Source organism: Sinocyclocheilus anshuiensis, unplaced genomic scaffold (genome assembly GCF_001515605.1).
Source record: "Sinocyclocheilus anshuiensis isolate Anshui unplaced genomic scaffold, SAMN03320099.WGS_v1.1 scaffold1053, whole genome shotgun sequence".
NCBI classification, from domain to species: Eukaryota; Metazoa; Chordata; class Actinopteri; order Cypriniformes; family Cyprinidae; genus Sinocyclocheilus; species Sinocyclocheilus anshuiensis.
Window position 1 is genome coordinate 1,157,109 of NW_015555711.1, and position 19,355 is coordinate 1,176,463.

General features: G+C 36.4%; 1 protein-coding gene across 1 annotated transcript in view; it reads left to right on the forward strand.

Annotated features, from left to right (window-relative positions):
* Nucleotides 1–19,355, forward strand: part of LOC107671938 (kelch domain-containing protein 8B-like) — a 103,620-nt gene that overhangs the window by 52,431 nt on the left and 31,834 nt on the right. The window contains exons 2-3 of the mRNA XM_016464950.1: nt 8,396–8,560; nt 19,246–19,353. Of these exons, the coding sequence (XP_016320436.1) occupies nt 8,396–8,560; nt 19,246–19,353 (273 nt within the window). The remainder of the gene's footprint in view (nt 1–8,395; nt 8,561–19,245; nt 19,354–19,355) is intronic.

A 19,355-nucleotide genomic window follows, 5' to 3' on the forward strand; every position in this document is an offset into this window, starting at 1 on the left:
ACAGGAGCGGACGAACACATTTGTGCATCCGTTTCCCAAATTATAGTTGTGACTTGATACATGATTTGTTTGTTCCATTGTATGCTCTGGTTAGATGCAAGCTCATGCATGTGTGTTTTTATGTGCAATAGATGCTTTTTCTTGTCAGACCACTATTTCCTAATTGTCTCAGAGTACGTGTTTGGTTGCTATGGGGTCTCTCAGGGCGACGAATGGAGATCAGAACAGAGAGCTCTAATTAGAAGTGACTGCGTGTGATTGGGCAGTGCAGTCTGCAGGGGGTGACGAACTCAGCGAGGTTGCAGAGGGGAGAAATAGATGGATTCGAGGTGGGTGGGTTGAGTTTAGATTGATTGGAGAAAACAGCTTGTAGATAACAATATATACCTTCACTATATACCCTTGATTGCAAAGAACGGTGCTCTCAGACTACCATTCCCATAATCCTCTAAAGACATTTATGTGTGGAACAGCCAGCATGTGCTGTACTGTCCGTACCACTGAATATTTGACTTAGTCTTATTTGGGTGGTCGACAAGATGTGCTTTTTTTAGGGTTCGGTGTGACTTCTTTGTCCATGTTTGAACATTTCCAGCATTAAAGAGATAGTTGACCCAAAAATGAAAATTTTTGCATTAATTACTCACCCTCATGTCATTCAAAACCTGTAAGACCTTTGTTCATCTTCGGAACACAAATTAAGATATTTTTGATGAAATCCTAGAGTTTTTTGACCCTCTATAGACAGCAATGCAACTGACGCATTCAAGGCCCAGAAAGGTAGTAAGGACGTCATTAAATTAGTCCATGTGACATCAGTGCTTCAACCTTAATTTTATGAAGCTATGAGAATACTTTTTGTGGGCAAAGAAAACAAAAATACTGACTTTATTCAACGATTTCTTCTCTTACGTGTTCTTGAAAGTACCACGACACATGCATGTGGTGCTGCTGACACAGGAGATTTCAGAATGCTTATTGTTTGAATGCTATGTGTTTTCCTCTCATTACACTATAAAAACATTTATTACTTGTAGAATGAAATTTAACAACACTAGAACATGAAGTCTATTTATAAATGCATTGGTTACACACTTAATAAAGGTTCTTTATTGGCCGGAATTTGAACTCTGGGCACCCGCAACGCAACTGCATGATATGCTGGCACACTACTCGCTTGGCTATCGGCACCAACCCATGGAGAAGCTTTGACATCCATAGAACCTTTGAAGAACCTATAAAGAACACTCTTAAAAATAAAGGTTCCAAAAGGGTTTTTGTGGTGATGCCGTATAAGAACCATTTTGGATCTTCAAAGAACCTTCCAGTGAACAGTTCTAAAAATAACCATTTTATTCTTAGTGTGAAGAACATTTTAATGATCTAAAAAACCCTTTTCCATTATCAGGAACCTTTTGCGGAATGGAAAAGTTCCATGGATGTTAAAGGTTCATTATTTTTAAGAGTAGACCTTTCCACAAAAGGTTCTTTGTTATGAAAAAAAAAGGTTCTTTAGATTATTCAAATGTTTTTTACACTAAGAAAAGATGGTTCTTATAAGAACTTTCTTACTGAAAAGTACTTACTTGATCACAAAATGGTTCTTCAATGGCATCACTGCAAAAACACCCTTTATTTTAAGAGTGTATTGTTTAATGATTAAATATTTTTCCATGCAGAAAGAGTGACAGTTACAGCGAAGCTGGCTGAGTTCAGTTTGGCCTCGGATTGACCTAACAGCATGAAACACAGCGTGACATTAAATCTTATGCTAAGACAGTATTTTGCCTGTCACACTGTATGATAAATCAATTGCACCATAAATTGTATTCAAGCTCTATAACTATACACAACAATTGCAGTATGCAGTAATTTAATAATGTATTCAGTTATCTGCATTATAAAACATATCAAATAGTTTCTGTACAAGATGTGTTCCTTTAAAAACAGTATGCAGCTATAGCATTCTGATTTTTTTTTTCAGCGTGAGCAAGATATTATAAAGTAGTGTTGGGTCGTTCTTGAACGATTCGTTCATTTTGAACGAATCTTTAATGTGACTCGGGAAGAACGAGTCGTCTCGGGGAGTGATTCGTTCAGTCGCGCATGCGCAACATCATATAGGTTCTGTACTGGAATTAGTCAAGTAGTTCACCTGGATAAGAGGTGAGGTGAGCTAATCATAGACTGAAGACCCAGGTAAACAATGAATTAATCTTTTCTGTTTCTTATAGCAGTTTTGTATTGTTTGTAGTGTGATCAACGTTTGCGTAAGTAGTAGACATATTAGGGAAGTAACACTTAACATTTTAATTATATTTTGCTAAAATTAACGAAATGACTCGAAAAAAGATTCGTTCATTTTGCTGAACGAGACTCAAAGGTCCGAGTCGGTAAAATGATCCGAACTTCCCATCACTATTATAAAGATGTCAGATGCATGAAAAGAATAAGCTCTGTTGCTGTCCTCAGTCCTCGGGGAAAAGAGGAGCTATTAAAAAGGACAGAACTGTTTCCAAAGACTTGTTTAATTTGGATGAAATATATGGCCAGGGACTAGCTTTGACAGAAAGTTGAAAAGTAGTTGAAATACAAAAAGTTGCAGTTTTTTTCTGACTAGCAGGGAATGTGTTTAGTGCAATACATGTATGTCAACGTGATGTCTTGTTCTCTGAGACAGGTTGTCTAACTAGTGGTTGACATTCATTAATGGGTGAACACAGACATTTGGATTCCATCTGTTGTCTGACAACTGACACCGTGTCCTAACCAGACATGATGAGATGTTTCTAGCGACAAGCAATTGATCTTTTCACACTAAACTGAAACTGCAAGCTGACTGATGTAAAGGCAAATGGAAGATATTTGATGTCTAATGACAGTAATGAAAGTGAGATTTTGGACCAATGAGATTTCACAATAGGCGGAGCTAGCATGAAATACAAGACAAGCCTTCAATAAAATGTTCTGTTGGCCGTTGCTTATCACTGCAGTGGATGTTTATGACAAAACCTCTTTACATGGAAGAGCTTTTGTTGTTTTATCATGTTATTGTGGGTAGATAGAACAAAGTGTTTTTAATGTCCGCGGAATTGCTTAATTTATGGCAAATCTTTATCGAAAATAGCCTTGAAACTTCCCTTTGAAGAAAAACTTGAGTATGTTAGTTTCTAAAGCCATTAGATCCTTCTGCACTGTTCAGATATTTCTGTCCTGCTCTTTTTCTCAGTCTCTTTCATGCTTTACACAGTCTTGAACACGTCAGGCTGTATCAAATCAAACTGGAGAAATCATTTGTGGTCATCAGAGTGAATTCAGTGAAGAGGATGAAAGTGAAGATGGTGGTCATGATCTTTGAGTGTTGTTTTTTTGCTGTCATTTACACACAAGCCTTGAAAGACCTCTTGCTTTCACAGTTGCTCTCTCACTGTCTCCTCACTTTCTGGAGCATTAAAGGTGATGTAATAGACAGTAAAATACTTTCTCCTTTCACACTCACTGAGAATTTTAAATTGACCATTCTCCCCAAAAATAATTCTGTCATTGTTTCTTCTCCCTCATGTTGTTCCAGACCCGTATGCTGTTATATTTTTGGTGGAACACATTTTTCAGGAATTGTTTTGCAGCTCTTGCTATGCAAAGACAATTTATAGTGACTTGTGGCTGTCAAGCTCCGAAAAGGACAAAGAAAATCTTCACTAAAAATAATTTTCACATATAGCAAGCCATGGGAAAGAAATAGAGAAGTAGAGTGTGCTTCAGAGTGCTGGAAAGAACATTGCTTTCCACCCCTGATCATCACTGCAACAATCTCAGAGCAAAACATTGAAAACTATGTATTTTACAGTATCTAATTGCTAAACAAATTTCTTTCTAATAAGGAAAATATTTTAGGCAGTTTATGAGGTCTGAGTGTACATGGGAAACTGAATTTACCATAATACTCTGTAGGAGCGCAAAAACATAAATAAGCTGCATTCAGATCATGTCAAAATAATCATATAGGCCTACATATGAGCACACCCGGACACCATAATGAGAGCTTTTATTTTTATATTTTAATTTTATTTTATTATTTTATTTATTTTCTGTCACCTTAGTTTAAGCTTTAGTAATTTGATATTCTTTTGCCATTTTTAAGTGTTTTTCTGTGTCATTGTTTTTAATAATTCTATATAGCTTTAATTTACTTTTTTAATTTATTATTTATAGTACTTTTAGTACCTCAACTTAATCTCATTTCAGTTAGTTGCCAAAGCAAGATTTCATGTTTTTCAAGTTTTTCATGTTATAATTTAATTCAGCTTCAATTCAATTGCCAACAAAAATACTTTTAATAATTTTAGTTAACAATAACATTACTGATTAAAGAATTGCGGTGGAAGCAAATTAGTATTAATCCTGAGTAATAACTGTGATGGTCAAATTAATTTGTATGCATTTTCTGTAGTGTTGATGAAGAATAGTGATGACACTCGTTAGAAAATGCTATTCATTTAGCCTGTTTATGAGGAGACAAGGCTGTATGACCAAGTTGCTTTCCCCATCATTTTCTGTGACAACCAATTACACACCTAATGCACATTCATTGCTCTTCATTTTTTATACAGTAGCACTAAAATGGCTTTGTCATTATCAGGTATAGAAAAAGAGAGAAATAATGAAGGATTGTGTCAGAAAAGACTTGAGTGCACACATCACATCATAGTTATGATTTCCCAACACTTAAATAGCTTCTTCAAAAGGTCAGGGTATGGCTAGTTAGCATGGTCTAGTTACCCCCTGCTGGTAAATGGTGTAACTACATCATGTGGACACCACTTCATTAATATCCATTCAGAAATCAATGCTATATTATGACTACATAAACTGTTTTTGCAAGGAACATATATAATATATTGCTGTTACAGTAGTTACAGTTTTTTATTTATTTGTTTTATTAATTTATTTTGGAGGGCATGACCAGTACTCTCTGCTGCCACCTAGTATCTCTCTATCTGTCCCATTTGTTCTGCAGTTAACTATAGTCGCAGGCTGCTGTCCCAGAGTACTGCAGATATCTGAGTCAGCAGCTGCTGCAGTCATGCCAGGAGAGAATTATACAGACATAATTCCGAAACTGTCTTTAACTAACATACATCCTCTCTCACAGTCTTAAACGCTCCATATGGTGATCATTAATGCTGTTTCCTCCAGGGATTATCCTGATGTCTTGATTCGGGTGTTTCAGTGGCGTAATAAACCGTATGTGCACATCAGTCAGTACTCCCATGCTCTTTCTCACATGCTGTTTGTCCCATTGACAGTTCAGTAAAATTATGACTAGCATCAATATTAGGATGCTTTTCTCTTCCACAACTGTACATACAACTCTCTCTCTCTCTCTCTCTCTCTCTCTCTCTGTCTCTCTCTTTCCATTAGCAGTTGGCTGTGCTGCAGCAGGGCTGTTCTCTTTGCTGATGCTGCATTTCTCTCCACATTCATATCCTAATTTCACCGCTGTGCTGCATTTTCCCTTGAAAACTTTATGAAGGTCATTGTTGGATTAGAGTTAAGCCTAAACTGAGCCTAAAAGCTGTGTTTTAAATGCATAGTTATATCAGAATGGAATGTAATATAATTTGTCTGGTGCTCTGTTTAATTATAGACACATATATTCTATAAATTGGATTAGTTACAGTTTTTCTCAGTTGTTTTCACACTAAAATCCATGATTATTATTTGACAAAATTATGTATATTAAATAATAATGAAATTTCTGGGATTCTGTTTCTATTTTAATAAATATTATTTTTATATGAATTATTATTATTTTACTATTTTGGAACTGTTGGGACAAAGCACTTACAAAACTTATGATCTTATGAACCATCAGTTTCACTTTTACAAACAAAGGCTAATTCTTCAAACATATAAACACAAGTTGCATTTTATTCTCAAAACTCTAAATACAAATGAATCATTTTATAACCATTTTGTGCTCATGTTGAAAGCACTAGCATTCAGAAACCATCACAATGTCATCACAACCTCAGTTAACACACAGTTCTCATTATGTGAACATTAGTATGCAAACTACTTCACACAGCAGCCAGAATGGGGTTTGCAAAAATAGCTACAGAGTTCTGGGCTTTAGATGCAAACAATACTGAAAGTGTTCACATTAGAGGAATAGTATTAAATGAAGTCTGCCATTCACTTTTGAGTGCCAACATGGCTTCTTCTAAAATGTAAATTTGGCTCTTTATAGGTATATGATGAGGTTTGTTTTTTGTGTAAAGTTTGAGGTTTGTAAAATTTAAGTTGATTTCATGCTATATTTGTTATAGCTCAGCATATGTTGTGTTTTGGATGCTGTTGTCTACATCTGGCTTCTAGTTTAACCAGCAGGAGTTCTTTGCTCGACCTTTGCTCAGCTAGCAAAGTAAACAACATGATTAAACATATCCACCAACTTTACCAGCAGCAAAGTCGCACTAACCAGCCTGAACGAGCGTGTGCATTCATGCTAGAATAAGCTGGTTTTTCACCAGGGATTAAAAAATGTGTTTTAGAGAGGAATAGTATTAAATGAAGTCTCTGCCATTCACTTTTGAGTGCCAACATGGCTTCTTCTAAAATGTAAATTTGTCTCTTTATAGGTATATGATGAGGTTTGTTTTTTGTGTAAAGTTTGAGGTTTGTAAAATTTAAGTTGATTTCATGCTATATTTGTTATAGCTCAGCATATGTTGTGTTTTGGATGCTGTTGTCTACATCTGGCTTCTAGTTTAACCAGCAGGAGTTCTTTGCTCGACCTTTGCTCAGCTAGCAAAGTAAACAACATGATTAAACATATCAACCAACTTTACCAGCAGCAAAGTCGCACTAACCAGCCTGAACGAGCGTGTGCATTCATGCTAGAATAAGCTGGTTTTTCACCAGGGATTAAAAAATGTGTTTTAGCAATTGAGAAAAAAGTATAGTAGTGTACTGTATATATTTCAGGTAGAGCTATAATAGAGAAGTTTGTGGGAAAGTTCAAAAGTTTGAGTCAGTTATGGGAACACATTCATATTTAATGTTCAGTCCCCGTAGGGGAAGAGAACAAATGTGGAGTGTGATGTTTAGAGGTGGAATTTAAGTAAACCTTAAAATAGCTGGAGCTCAGAAAAAAAAGGTGCATGTCTCTAGAGATTCTCCACTCTGGCACGGAGAGAACATTCCTAATTCAGACTAGTGACTCACTGCCACTGCTCTGCCATTTCCTGATTTGTTTGTTATTAATTTGTTTACCGTTTTTCTCATTTGCTAAGACACGCTTAATGAAACTGGGATCCTCTTGATCTTCATCATCACATTCTTAGCTTCTCTTGCAAATGCCTTAACACTTTTTCATTTGTTTCACACATTTTTCACACCCTTTGTCAAAACAGTCACTACAGATCTCATTGAAAGACCCCAAACTCTATTGGATTCACTGTGTTGATCAAAAGGAAAACATTTATTCACAGCTGATAGAAAGTACTTGCATAATTGTGAATTTCTAGTGCACCTGTGTGAAACTCATTTGCACAACTCTTCAATCAGCAATCAGTCCTCATCCCTTTATAAAAGATTCCACCTCTGTCCTGCTATTTGCAAGTATGGATCAAAGAGGCCAAAGCTTCAACCTCTGTAAAGTGAGGAGACGCGGGAGGAACATTTATTGGGCAGAGGGTCACTGTTGCAGTGCCAGGTCAGAGGGGTGCCAATATCACCATGTGTGCTGCCATCTCCAATGATGTCCTTTGCCACATACAAACTATCAGTTCAATACAGAATGCCTCATCACATTTCTTGATGCACTAAATGAAAGACTGGTTTCACCTAAAGAGAGAGGGCTGTTGATGGATTTGCCATGCAAGGAGGTATTTCCATTGGTGCATTGCAACACTGCAAGGGAAAACATCCAATTTTAAGTTCTGAGTATTTCAACTCTTCATTTTGTTTTTTAGATATTACCATCCATAAGTTTCCTTTGTTTTTGTTTTTTTAAACTATATTCAACACTTCTGAGTTTGAACAGTGTAATTTCATATTGATAGCTGTGTTTTGTATTTTGTTGTCCATTGTGTAATTATTGATTGAAAGAATAAATTAATTTGACCACAAGCTGTGGTGTTTGATGGAAGTATTTGCTTATGTTGCATGTTTTTAATGTTTTGTGAGTGTTGGAGCATTTTGCAAACAAAATGAGTCATTTTGGCCATTGAGTTTCAGTTTCAGCCTGTGTGTTAACTGTTTTGAAAATGTGATGTCCGAGTGGACAAGTGTGTTTAAGCAATTGAGAAAAACTGTAATAAGGGATGTGGGAGACTTGGAAACAGAGTTTAAACTAATTTCAGACTCTCTCTTTTTTGTCTGACCCTCTCAGATGGCAAGGTGTATGCGCTGGGTGGGATGGGAGCTGACACGACCCCTCAGGCCTCAGTGAGGCTGTATGAGCCAACAAAGGACCAGTGGTTGCCCCTCACCTCCATGCCCACCCCACGCTACGGAGCCTTCTCCTTGCTGCACGGTAACAAGATCTATGTTCTAGGTAAGCCCTCATAAAATTGTCTCATAAATCTGAATAATTCGGTTGTTTGTCAGAGACACACTCTTGGTTCCCTAGGAATAATAAGAGACGACCAAATAATAAAAAGGGCAGACAGGCAGGAGAGTCTAATGGTAAAACTTTTGTTTAGTGTGAAAGGGGATCCACAATTCAAATCCCAACCTAACATAGTTTCTTTCTCATTTCTAATCTAATCTTGACAGCCATTTAACTTGAACTTCAGCATTTTCATCAACAGGAAAAAAAATTATATAGTTTTCTAGTGACATGATGGTGGTTACACTCTTAAAAATAAAGGTGTTTAAAAGGTTCTTCACAGCGATGCCATAGAAGAACCATTTTTGGCTCCACAAAGAACCATTCAGTCAAAGGTTCTTTAAAGAACCATCTCTTTCTTACCTTTTTATCATCTGAAGAAACTTATTTTGCCACAAAGAACCTTATGTGAAACAGAAAGGTTCTTCAGATGTTAAAGGTTCTTTATGGAACCATTTAGACAAAAAAGTTTCTTCTTTGACATCGGGAAGCACCTTTATTTTTAAGAGTGTCGATTATGACAAAATTTGTAAATTAGAGCAAATAATCTGAATAATTGGATACATTTAGACATGAATGGTTGATTTCTGTTACAGCATTTTAGAAAAACACTTTCAGTTCCTACAATAATCATGCATATTTTGTATAGGCCTATACACTACTGTTCAAAAGTTTGGGGTGATAAGACTTTAAATGTTTTTTTAAAAAGTCTCTTTTGCTCACCAAGGCTGCATTTATTTAAAATACTGTGAAAACAGAACAATTGTGAAATATTTTTACAATTCAAAATGACTGTTTTCTATTTTATTTCTATTGTATTTTAAAATGTAATTTATTCCTGTGATGCAAAGCTGAATTTTCAGCAGTCATTACTTTTCAGTGTCACATGATCCTTCAGAATGCATTCTGATATGCTGATTTGCTACTCAAAAAAAAACATTTCTTATCATTATCAATGTTGAAAACAGTCATGCTGCTTAATATATTTTGTGGAAACCATGAAAAGCAAAAATAAAGAACTGCATTTATTTGAATTGGATAACTCTTTTGTAATATTATAAATGTTTTTACTGTCACTTTTGATTAATTTAATGTGTGTTTGTCGAATACAAGTATTTTTTTATTTTTTTTTTAAATCTTACTGTCCCCAAACTTTGGAACAGTAGAGTATGTCTATGCATATCATCAACATATATTGTTTTAAAGGAATGAAAATGTGAGTCTTCTCTCTAGAGGTGCTTAGCAGATGGAGTACTAGACTAGCCAGTAATTATAATGTAACTTATTTTCCATGTCAGACTGTCTCACAATATTCTCCAGGAGCAGCAGATGTGGTAACAACACCTGGTAATTGTTTATGCCGTGCCAGGGCTGATAAGAACCGTGGAGTGGAGTCATTTCTCAGTGAGGGGAAGTGAAATCTGCACTGCAGTATGCTGCAGGGATCTGACGGTTTACAGCAGAGCTGTTCAGTTCTTACCTCAGTGTTGGAAATCACAAAGGAGCATTAAAGGGGTCATATGATGCGATTTCAATTTTTCCTTTCTCTTTGGGATTAGAATGATCATGGATCATGTGACCCTGAAGAGTGAAGTAATAAATTCTGAAAATTCAGCTTTGCCATCACAGAAATAAAATTAAATACATTATATATAAGAAGTTATATACAGTGGGTACGGAAAGTATTCAGACCCCCTTAAATGTCTCGTCGCTCAGGCCAAACGGCATCACAGTATGGTAAGGGGCGTAACATTATCGTCACACGCTTGAGGTATTCGGCCAATCACAACGCACTGGATAGCTGGCCAATCAGGGCACACCTCGCTTTTCAGACCGATGAGCTTTGTAAAAATCGACATGTTTCAGAAAGGCGGGGCATAGAGGAGAAACAATAATGTACAGTATGTGGAAAATAATGTGTTTTTTTTACTTTAAACCGCATAAACACATTTCATTACACCAAATACACAAAATAATGTTATTTTTAGCAACATCATATGACCCCTTTAAATGGAAATCTACACTGCAGGTTCCCATGATACACTCCCATGATAAAGTCTGTCCTTTAAAAGAGACACAGCCCTTGGCTGCAAGTTACTGCCTGTTTTATGTATGTGTGTGTGTGTGTGTGTGTGTGTGAGAAAGAGAGAGAGAGAGAGAGAGAGAGAGTATGTAGATTTTATGTATAAGTAAACATAAATTATACAAATGACAATTATACAAAGGACAAAACATTGTCCTTCGAAGTTAGAGCTAAATATGAGCGATAAATTGGTCAGTGACAAACAAGAGTGTTTACAAAAAAGAAAAGAAAAAATCCTTTATCCTTATATTCATGTTGGTCAAGTATTTACACCTTATATACATGTGAATGTACACATTTTAATACAAATTTTACAAATATTTTCAAGGTAAAATGTATTTCTATTACAAATAACATGAATTATTAATTAATTAATTAATTAATATTATTAAAGGGGTCATATGATGCTGCTAAAAAGAACATTATTTTGTGTATTTGGTGTAATGAAATGTGAAATGTGTTTATGCAGTTTAATGTTCAAAAAACACATTATTTTCCACATACTGTACATTATTGTTTCTCCTCTATGCCCCGCCTTTCTGAAAAGAAAGGAAAAATTGAAATCGCATCATATGACCCCTTTGAAAATGTTGGGGTTTTACATTTTACAACTTTTCATAAAAAAGTAAAGCTGTTGGATATTTTGAGAGATTTATGCCAAGTTCACACTGCACGATTTTAGCCCTGATTTTCACTTGCCGAAAAGTTTTGCAAAATCGCTGACAAATGCCCGAAATTGGAGGCAAATCAGTGCTCATTCACACGAGTGACAGTCACGCAGTGTGAATGATCAAAGACGCAATCTGAGAGAATTGCAGATGCGTCGCCGACGCCCATAAAATGTTTGCATTAGAATATACAAAACAGGTACATGAAGATATATATATATATATATATATATATATAATTAAACATTAAATGGGGCTTGGGTTTTTCCTGTAAATAATATTCTTCTATAAAGGACAAAAGATTTATTGCATTTTTCTTTTTCATCACTTTGAGGGCTTTTGTAGGCTATAAGAAATAAGCTCATTATAAAATGCACAAAACGTTGGTTTCACTTTCAAGTACTTAGATTAGTGTATATAACATTTTCCCAGCAGAAGTATGTTGTTAACAAGGAAGTAATTTTTTTTTAATTAGTGTGTGTTCGGGGAGGACTTATAGACCAGAATATCAGCGTGATCTTAATAGCGTAATTTCCTTTTCACGTCTCGTGTGCATTTGGCTGTATTTTGCAGACCAGACAGAGTTGTCGACGATTCTTCCTATTGTAAAGTCATGCAGTGTGTAACCTCCTGTCACCGATCCATCGTGCAATGTGAACACAGCAGCAACTGAATGCTACCCCAGATAGTGGTGCAGTCTGAAAACAACCATGATCCGATGACTTTGAAAATCATGCAGTATGTACTCGGTTTCATGATTTGTTTTCAGCATGTTAGTCATGCCATATGACTTTGATTTGGCATCATTTTTTAGCTCCCCCAAAAATATCAAAATGAATTTTATATAGAAGTATCGTCAATCAATTGTATGCATAAATTGCAGTTTTATTGTTTATTTTTATTTATATAATTAATAGATTCAGAAACAAAAAATCATGTTACTTTTTTAATTCTAGACATGCCAAAGATTTCTTTTAAGATTAGGGTTAATAATCTAATAATTAATAATAATTAAGAACATTTCATATTTAAATAGCTAGGTGAATGTGTTAATGCATGAACTGATACAAAGCAATTTAAGTTGCTTTGCATTAAAGCATCTGCCAAATGTGTACATGTAAATGCCTGAGTTTGATGAGCATTTGGAATGGTTAAACTGTGTATGTGTGAGTTTGATTGTTGATCAGAGTGTGTTTGTGCCCATGGGTTTGATGAGCATGTGGGGTTGCCAGTATGGGGTCTTGTTTTGCCAGATTTGTCCTCTTTCTAACCTCTCTGCACTGTGAGACATTCTGTTCAGGTCAGACACAAAGATCAGCTGCCCTCTCACTCTTTGAGAAGTCATTAAAACTCTGCCTCCCTACACACACACACTAATGAGGCCAGAAGATTTTTTTGTATAAGGTGTAGGCTGTACATGGCAAGAGTGATGGACAACATCACCTTCCCATGCCAGCGTATGATTGATCAGCCTGGTGAAGCAGATGTGCCCTCATTACTGTTACAGTACACACCTAGACTTACAGTCCCTCACAGCAAGTACAACTTCTGTGTTTCAACTTATTATCTAGTCTTGTTTGGTTTCATTTTACAGCTCAGACTGAATGTGAATAGAAATGCGGTGAATTCAGTAGAGATGTTCTGATATGCTGTTTAAGATTGCTTGAACGTAGATTAAGGAGAATATGTTAATGTGCATCTCCACCAATAATTTGCCTCTGGGATAAAAAAATAAAAAATAGATAAATAACTTCATCTTCCTTTAATGGTTTTGGTGACTCTTTATAACCAAATAGTAAAAACTAAAGTGAAGAGTTTGTTCATTTAAACTATTTATGTTTTTCCAGCTAACTCTAAACTTATTTTGTTTCTTCTTTCTGCACAGTTCAATTTGATTGGAGTTTGATAAATTCAACCCCTAAAAACCTTAACAATTTATGAAATTATTAGAAATTGAGATGTGATGTGTGAAGTAAGTGGAATGGGGAGTAATACAGATTTTCCCTGTGGACTCATGATTCTTTTCCTCCGCTGTGACACAGTTTTGTCATTGATTTGACATCACAGGGAATAATTCATTCAGAGTCTCTCTGTATGCAACCCTTGCTTTTGCTTATATCCCTCCTTGCCGTCTTCATCATCATTCTTTCTTTCTATCTCTGTTTTTCACTCTCTGTCCCTCACTTGTGCTCAAAGGGCTACTCACCTTTGTGTTGCTTGTCATGCTTTAGATGCAGTTTGACACTTAAAAAAGTTTTGCATTGAAGATCTTTTGCCTGGTGACAGAAGTAAAGTTAAGAAACTTAATTCTGTTATTTGTCAGGCTGCTGGACCACAAATAGAGCGGCAGTAAAATCACATTAAGGCCATGAATGAGGAATGAGCCAGTATCACAGAATGCTAATCTAGTTTTGATTTACTTTGGGATGCGCCCCGCGAGGTCTATCATGAGCGCAGACACTCGATCACACGTCACCCAGATGCACCACGCTGTCTCCCCAAAATAAGATGCCCACTGTGCTCGCTAATATTGTTGCCTCTGGTGTGGGCAGGAGAGCGACGTGACCCCATTCGAATGTGAAATAAAAAACATTCTCAGAGAAAGTTTAAGACTGCTTAAAGGTGTTTTCCACTGGTGTTGTTTTCATGAGTGAATTTTTTTATTTATTTTTATCATTAGAATTTTCTGCGCTGCTACAAAGTGGAATTGCAAATATCAAGCGTAGCGTTAGTTCTGGCAGGTCACGTTAGTCAAGCTCGCATCAGCTGACCTTCAGCTGATCCCCATCAACCTATGGGAATACGACACCTATCTAAGCATTCATATATAAGGTCCCTCAGTATTATCAGCAGTTTTCGCATTGCTCAATAGCTAATTACCCTCCTCCATCCCCAACTCCTCCTCTGTCAGTAGGGATTCAGCCTTCTGATTCTCCTTTGAATCAGACTAATTCTAAAATGTGTACATAAAATTATTGAACTTTAACAATATCTGCAATACATTTATGTTGGTTCTGTTTTGTTTACCCTGGGGGGTTATTGCTGCTCTCCCTGCTCTCATCCATGCTAGGCTGCATGGATGCGCAGGGAGTTCTTGCCCAGAACAGAACCATACCGCCAATCCAAACTGTATGCTAATTGTCAATCATCTTTGACGATAGTGGTCCTGACAAAAATAATGTTTCCCAACAGGTCTTGCATTGTTTGGATAAAGACGTACACTACCATTTTTTATTAATACTTTCAAGGACACATTAATTAAACAAAATTGACAGTAAAGAATTTATAATGTTACAAGAATCATGTTTAATCGCTGTTATTTCGAACTTTCTATTCAGTAAAGAATCCTGGGGGTAAAGTATCATGGTTTCCACAAAAAATGTTAAGCAGCAATGTTTTCAACATTGATAATAATAAGAAATGTTTCTTGAGCACCAAATCAGCAGATTAGAATGATCATGGATCATGTGACCCTGAAGAGTGAAGTAATAAATTCTGAAAATTCAGCTTTGCCATCACAGAAATAAAATTAAATACATTATATATAAGAAGTTATATACAGTGGGTACGGAAAGTATTCAGACCCCCTTAAATTTTTCACTCTTTGTTATATTGCAGCCATTTGCTAAAATCATTTAAGTTAATTTTTTTTCCTCATTAATGTACACACAGCACCCCATATTGACAGAAAAACACAGAATTGTTGACATTTTTGCAGATTTATTAAAAAAGAAAAACTGAAATATCACATGGAATTTAAGGGGGTCTGAATACTTTCCGTACCCACTGTATATAGAACATTTATTTTAAATTGCAATAATATTTCACAATATTGCTGTATGCTGTATTTTTGATCAAATAAATTCAGCCTTGTGGAGCATATGTTGGAATTTAAAATTAAAAACTTTCACCCTTGATTGAACCAGAAGTTGAAATTGTCAATTCACTCAAACAAAAAGGGGGAAAATTCCAACACTATCTCACAGCCAATTCTTACGTATTTTACGAAGTGGCTAATTTGTACAAATATTTACGACCAATTTTGGACAATTTTGAACGATTTCTGTGATAGTTAAGTGTAGGGAGGGGTTAGGTGTGGTCCTTTGTACGAATTCCTACGAATATGCCACCTCATAAAATATGTACGATTTTTCACAAATTGTGTGAATTCGTACAAATGAGCGACCTTGTCAAATATGTACGAATTGCTGTGAGATTGGGTTGGAAAATTCATTGTGTATAAAAATCAAAAGTTCTATACTGCAACATGGGGTCTCTCTATCCACCTAGGGGGGCTTGACATGAAAACAGCTGAAGACCCCTGCTGTAACATATCCAAGCTCTCCTTGTTTCTTTGTTTTTGAATTCAGATTTACTGACAGTCAGCGTGCGTTATTTAAATCGCATTTGGTCTCGTACTGTATCGCGTACCTTGTCAGTGTCATGCGCTTTGCTTGGCCATTTGTTGTGATAAACAGGAAAGTGTGTCCAGCTGAATTCAATTTGAGTTTTGTTAGACGAATATGAAAAGCTTAGTATACTGCGGCAGCCCTCGTGTGAAGACTGAAGAGTGTAAAGACCATCGACTCTACCGTTCGACTCCACCGAGCAGGGACACTGGCAAGGGACATAAGTATCACTTTTGAATCATTCTCTTTCCTACTACTTGTTTCCCTTCTGTTTTCAGTTTTTATAACCAATTCTTACTATGTGTTTCCAGATCCCTACTATCACTACCACTCGCAAACCATGCATCACACACTGTAGGCAGCGCAATCCTAACAACCTGCGCACTTTGCCTATGTAAATGTTATTTTGCATATGATGTGCGTGTTAGTTTGCCATGTGTGCTTGATGCTGGCTGCAGCGACCGTCTGTCTTCAAATCTGTCTGTGGATGGGTTTGGCCCAATACCAGCTGCACTTCACTCAGCTCAATATCTCGCCCATACACATCTCTGTTGAATCCACTCGTGTATTTGCCCTGTTCCCCTCAGCTAATTTCTCACAATTTTGACCATGGAGGCTTTAATGATTGAAGTCGAAAGGCTGAAAGACTTGAAAGAAGTTAATTAGAGGTGTCCAGCAAAGGTCAAGAGAACAAGTCCTCTTAAATGAACTGCTGTAACCTCGCTTCTTATAGAGTCACGCCGCCCCGTCCTCAAGACTTTTCTTGTTCTCTCACACTGTCTTGACTGGATTTCCATTTTCGGGCCTGCTTTCTCCATCTCTTCGCTCTTTCGCATTGTTCCTCAGACAGGTTCTTTCTCTCCTCCCTTTGTTTTCTCTTGTGTGTGTGTTTTCCCTGGCTCTCTGTTCTGTCCCAGAGGGCTTTCAGTAATGCCAGAGCTGGGAGGAAATCAGTCGCATTGTGAATGCATAGTGAAGGAAAGAGAACGTGCAAGAGGGAAAGAATACAAGGAAAAAATGAAGGCATACCTGGAAACGTGACAGTGCTTGATTCTTTCTGAGCTCTCACATACATAAGCAGTCATACACACCCTAGTTGTAAACTTTACATTGTTTTCCAGAGAGGTTTATGTTCTTGTGTTGTATTATTTGTTGTATAGATCAGTCGATCTCAACTGATTTTGTTTCAGCACCCAGAATAAACAATGGATATACAGCACAGTGGCAACCCAAAAGAGAATCACAACTGTTTATTGTGCAAAAGTTATAGAAATGTTCTTAAAGTCACTGAAATCAACATTGAGATTTGTTGGTGTTTGGCAGTATTGATGATTTTGGTTTCTAAAAGACTAAAAGATTTTAATGGTTTCTTGTTCACAACCAATAATGTTTTTAATGCAGTGTGGTTTGTATTTATCTTTTTGTCCTTGTTTAGTTTTGTTCATGGTTTTCAAGGATGAGGACATATCCGCTCCATGTTGGCATCTACCTAATTTGGCTGCTTTTACTTAGTGACAGATGTCACTATTGTCGAGTTCAATTGACCCTTTGCAGGGAGTTTGATTGACAGGTGATCTGACCAGTCATGACGCCGAATCTGCCATTTTTATCTGACAAACAAACCAGACAGAAGAGTAGATTAACTTCGGTGGACTTTAAATGGTGTGTATTGACGTCTTTCCACAGTTGTAACAAAATACCTTCTGATGTTTATTCATGTTTATTTCATGCTTTATGGTTCATGTGCCGCTTGAACTTAGGTGCTAGTGATCTGTCATGACACATTAAAGAGCCACAAAATGGTATTTATTGATTGAATTTTTAAAAAAAATTAGCAAATTTGAAAACTAAGACTTACTATCACGTCTGTCGGCACAAAATCAGTTTTCTCTATTCTCTGCAATGTATTTTTCACTGCGTGAGAACATGATGTGTGGCGTGAGAGCAGCATGGCTTGTCGGACATAGCAACAGTAACAAAGGGGGGGCGGGTCTTTGCGAAGGGTCAATAATTGGACATGTGACCTTTGTGACGTCACAACAAAAACATAAGAGACAAGTTCTCCTCCCAGTTATGTTATTTATTTTGCATTTCTTAATAGTATGGTTCACGCAAAAATGAAAATCATCCATTTACTCCTCATCTAAACGTGTATGACTTGCCTTCTTCTGTAAAAAATAAAAGAAGATATTTTGATAAATGTCTCAGTGGGGTTTTGTTGTCCATACTGTGGAACTTTTTGTTTAAGATTCTTCAAAATATCTGCTTTTATCTTCCACTTACTGTAAGAAGGAATGTCATACAGGTTTGGAATGACATAAGGGTGGGTAAATGATGACAGAATTTGTAGTTTTGGATTAATTATCCCTTTAAATGCATGATTATATGTTATATGGCGAAATCTCTTTAGGGTCCAAGCAGTTGAGAACCACTAGTTTTAGACCTTATTCAGGGTAGACGTCATGTTTCATTTGACTTAAATGACAATGTCAAATAAACTGTTATTATTATTATTATCAAATGAAGTGGAAAGGACAGTGCATCCATTGCATCATATGTTAAGATCCTACAAAATGCCATTTTTTATTGAAAAATTCCAGATTGTTTCATCAGCTGAATGATTTCTCCCCAGATACACAACAGCATGACATAAACTTCCATCCATCACAGCCTCATTTTCATTCTCATCACATGAAATATGCTGTCTGCTGTGACTAATGGATATTACTGTAGCTACACACTCACAGAAGCTCAACTAACAGATTCATTGTGTTACCAATGAGAAGCGCTTATTGTGTCATCTTTCTGCAGTTACGCAATCTCAATAATAATAAGCTCCTCAGACATATTCTGCATACAAAAACAAGATAAAAAAACACCACATGCTCATACATGACTTAAAGACATGAGAAATTAAATAAGATAATTTGAGATATAAATGAGATAATAGATCTAGTTATTAGACACTAGTTATTTTTTAGCAATGACGGGTAACACATTGAATTTAAACATGAAATTTTGAAGTGGACAGGCTGAAATAGTATTTTTTATTTATTTATTTATTTTGTAAAATGTACTCCAATAACCTTTTGTTTTATATTTAACTTCAAAAATAAAAAAAAATAAAAATAATAAATATATATGTATATATATATATATTAGTATTCTTTTTTTTTATTATATATATATTAGTATTTTTTTACAGTGGTCCTTGTGGAATGAAATAAAACGATTAGTCGACAACAGTGATGCGTCTTACTAAATGTGGTTTTCTATGTCATCATTACTTGCGTGTGTATGTGTTACTGTCTGTGTTGCCGTGACGTGGTAATCGCGCACACACTGACTCCCAGCAGGGACAGACGTGACACACTGACTGAGTCCTATCAGAGAGATACCACACACACACACACACACACACGTATATTTCATCATAATCCTCCAACCCTCTTCTTATTTTCCCTCCGACAGGTGGGCGTCAGGGCAAGCTGCCAGTGACCGCATTTGAGGCCTTCGACCTTGAGATGAAGAGCTGGACGCGGTACCCGTGCATCCCGAGCCGCAGAGCGTTCTCCTCATGC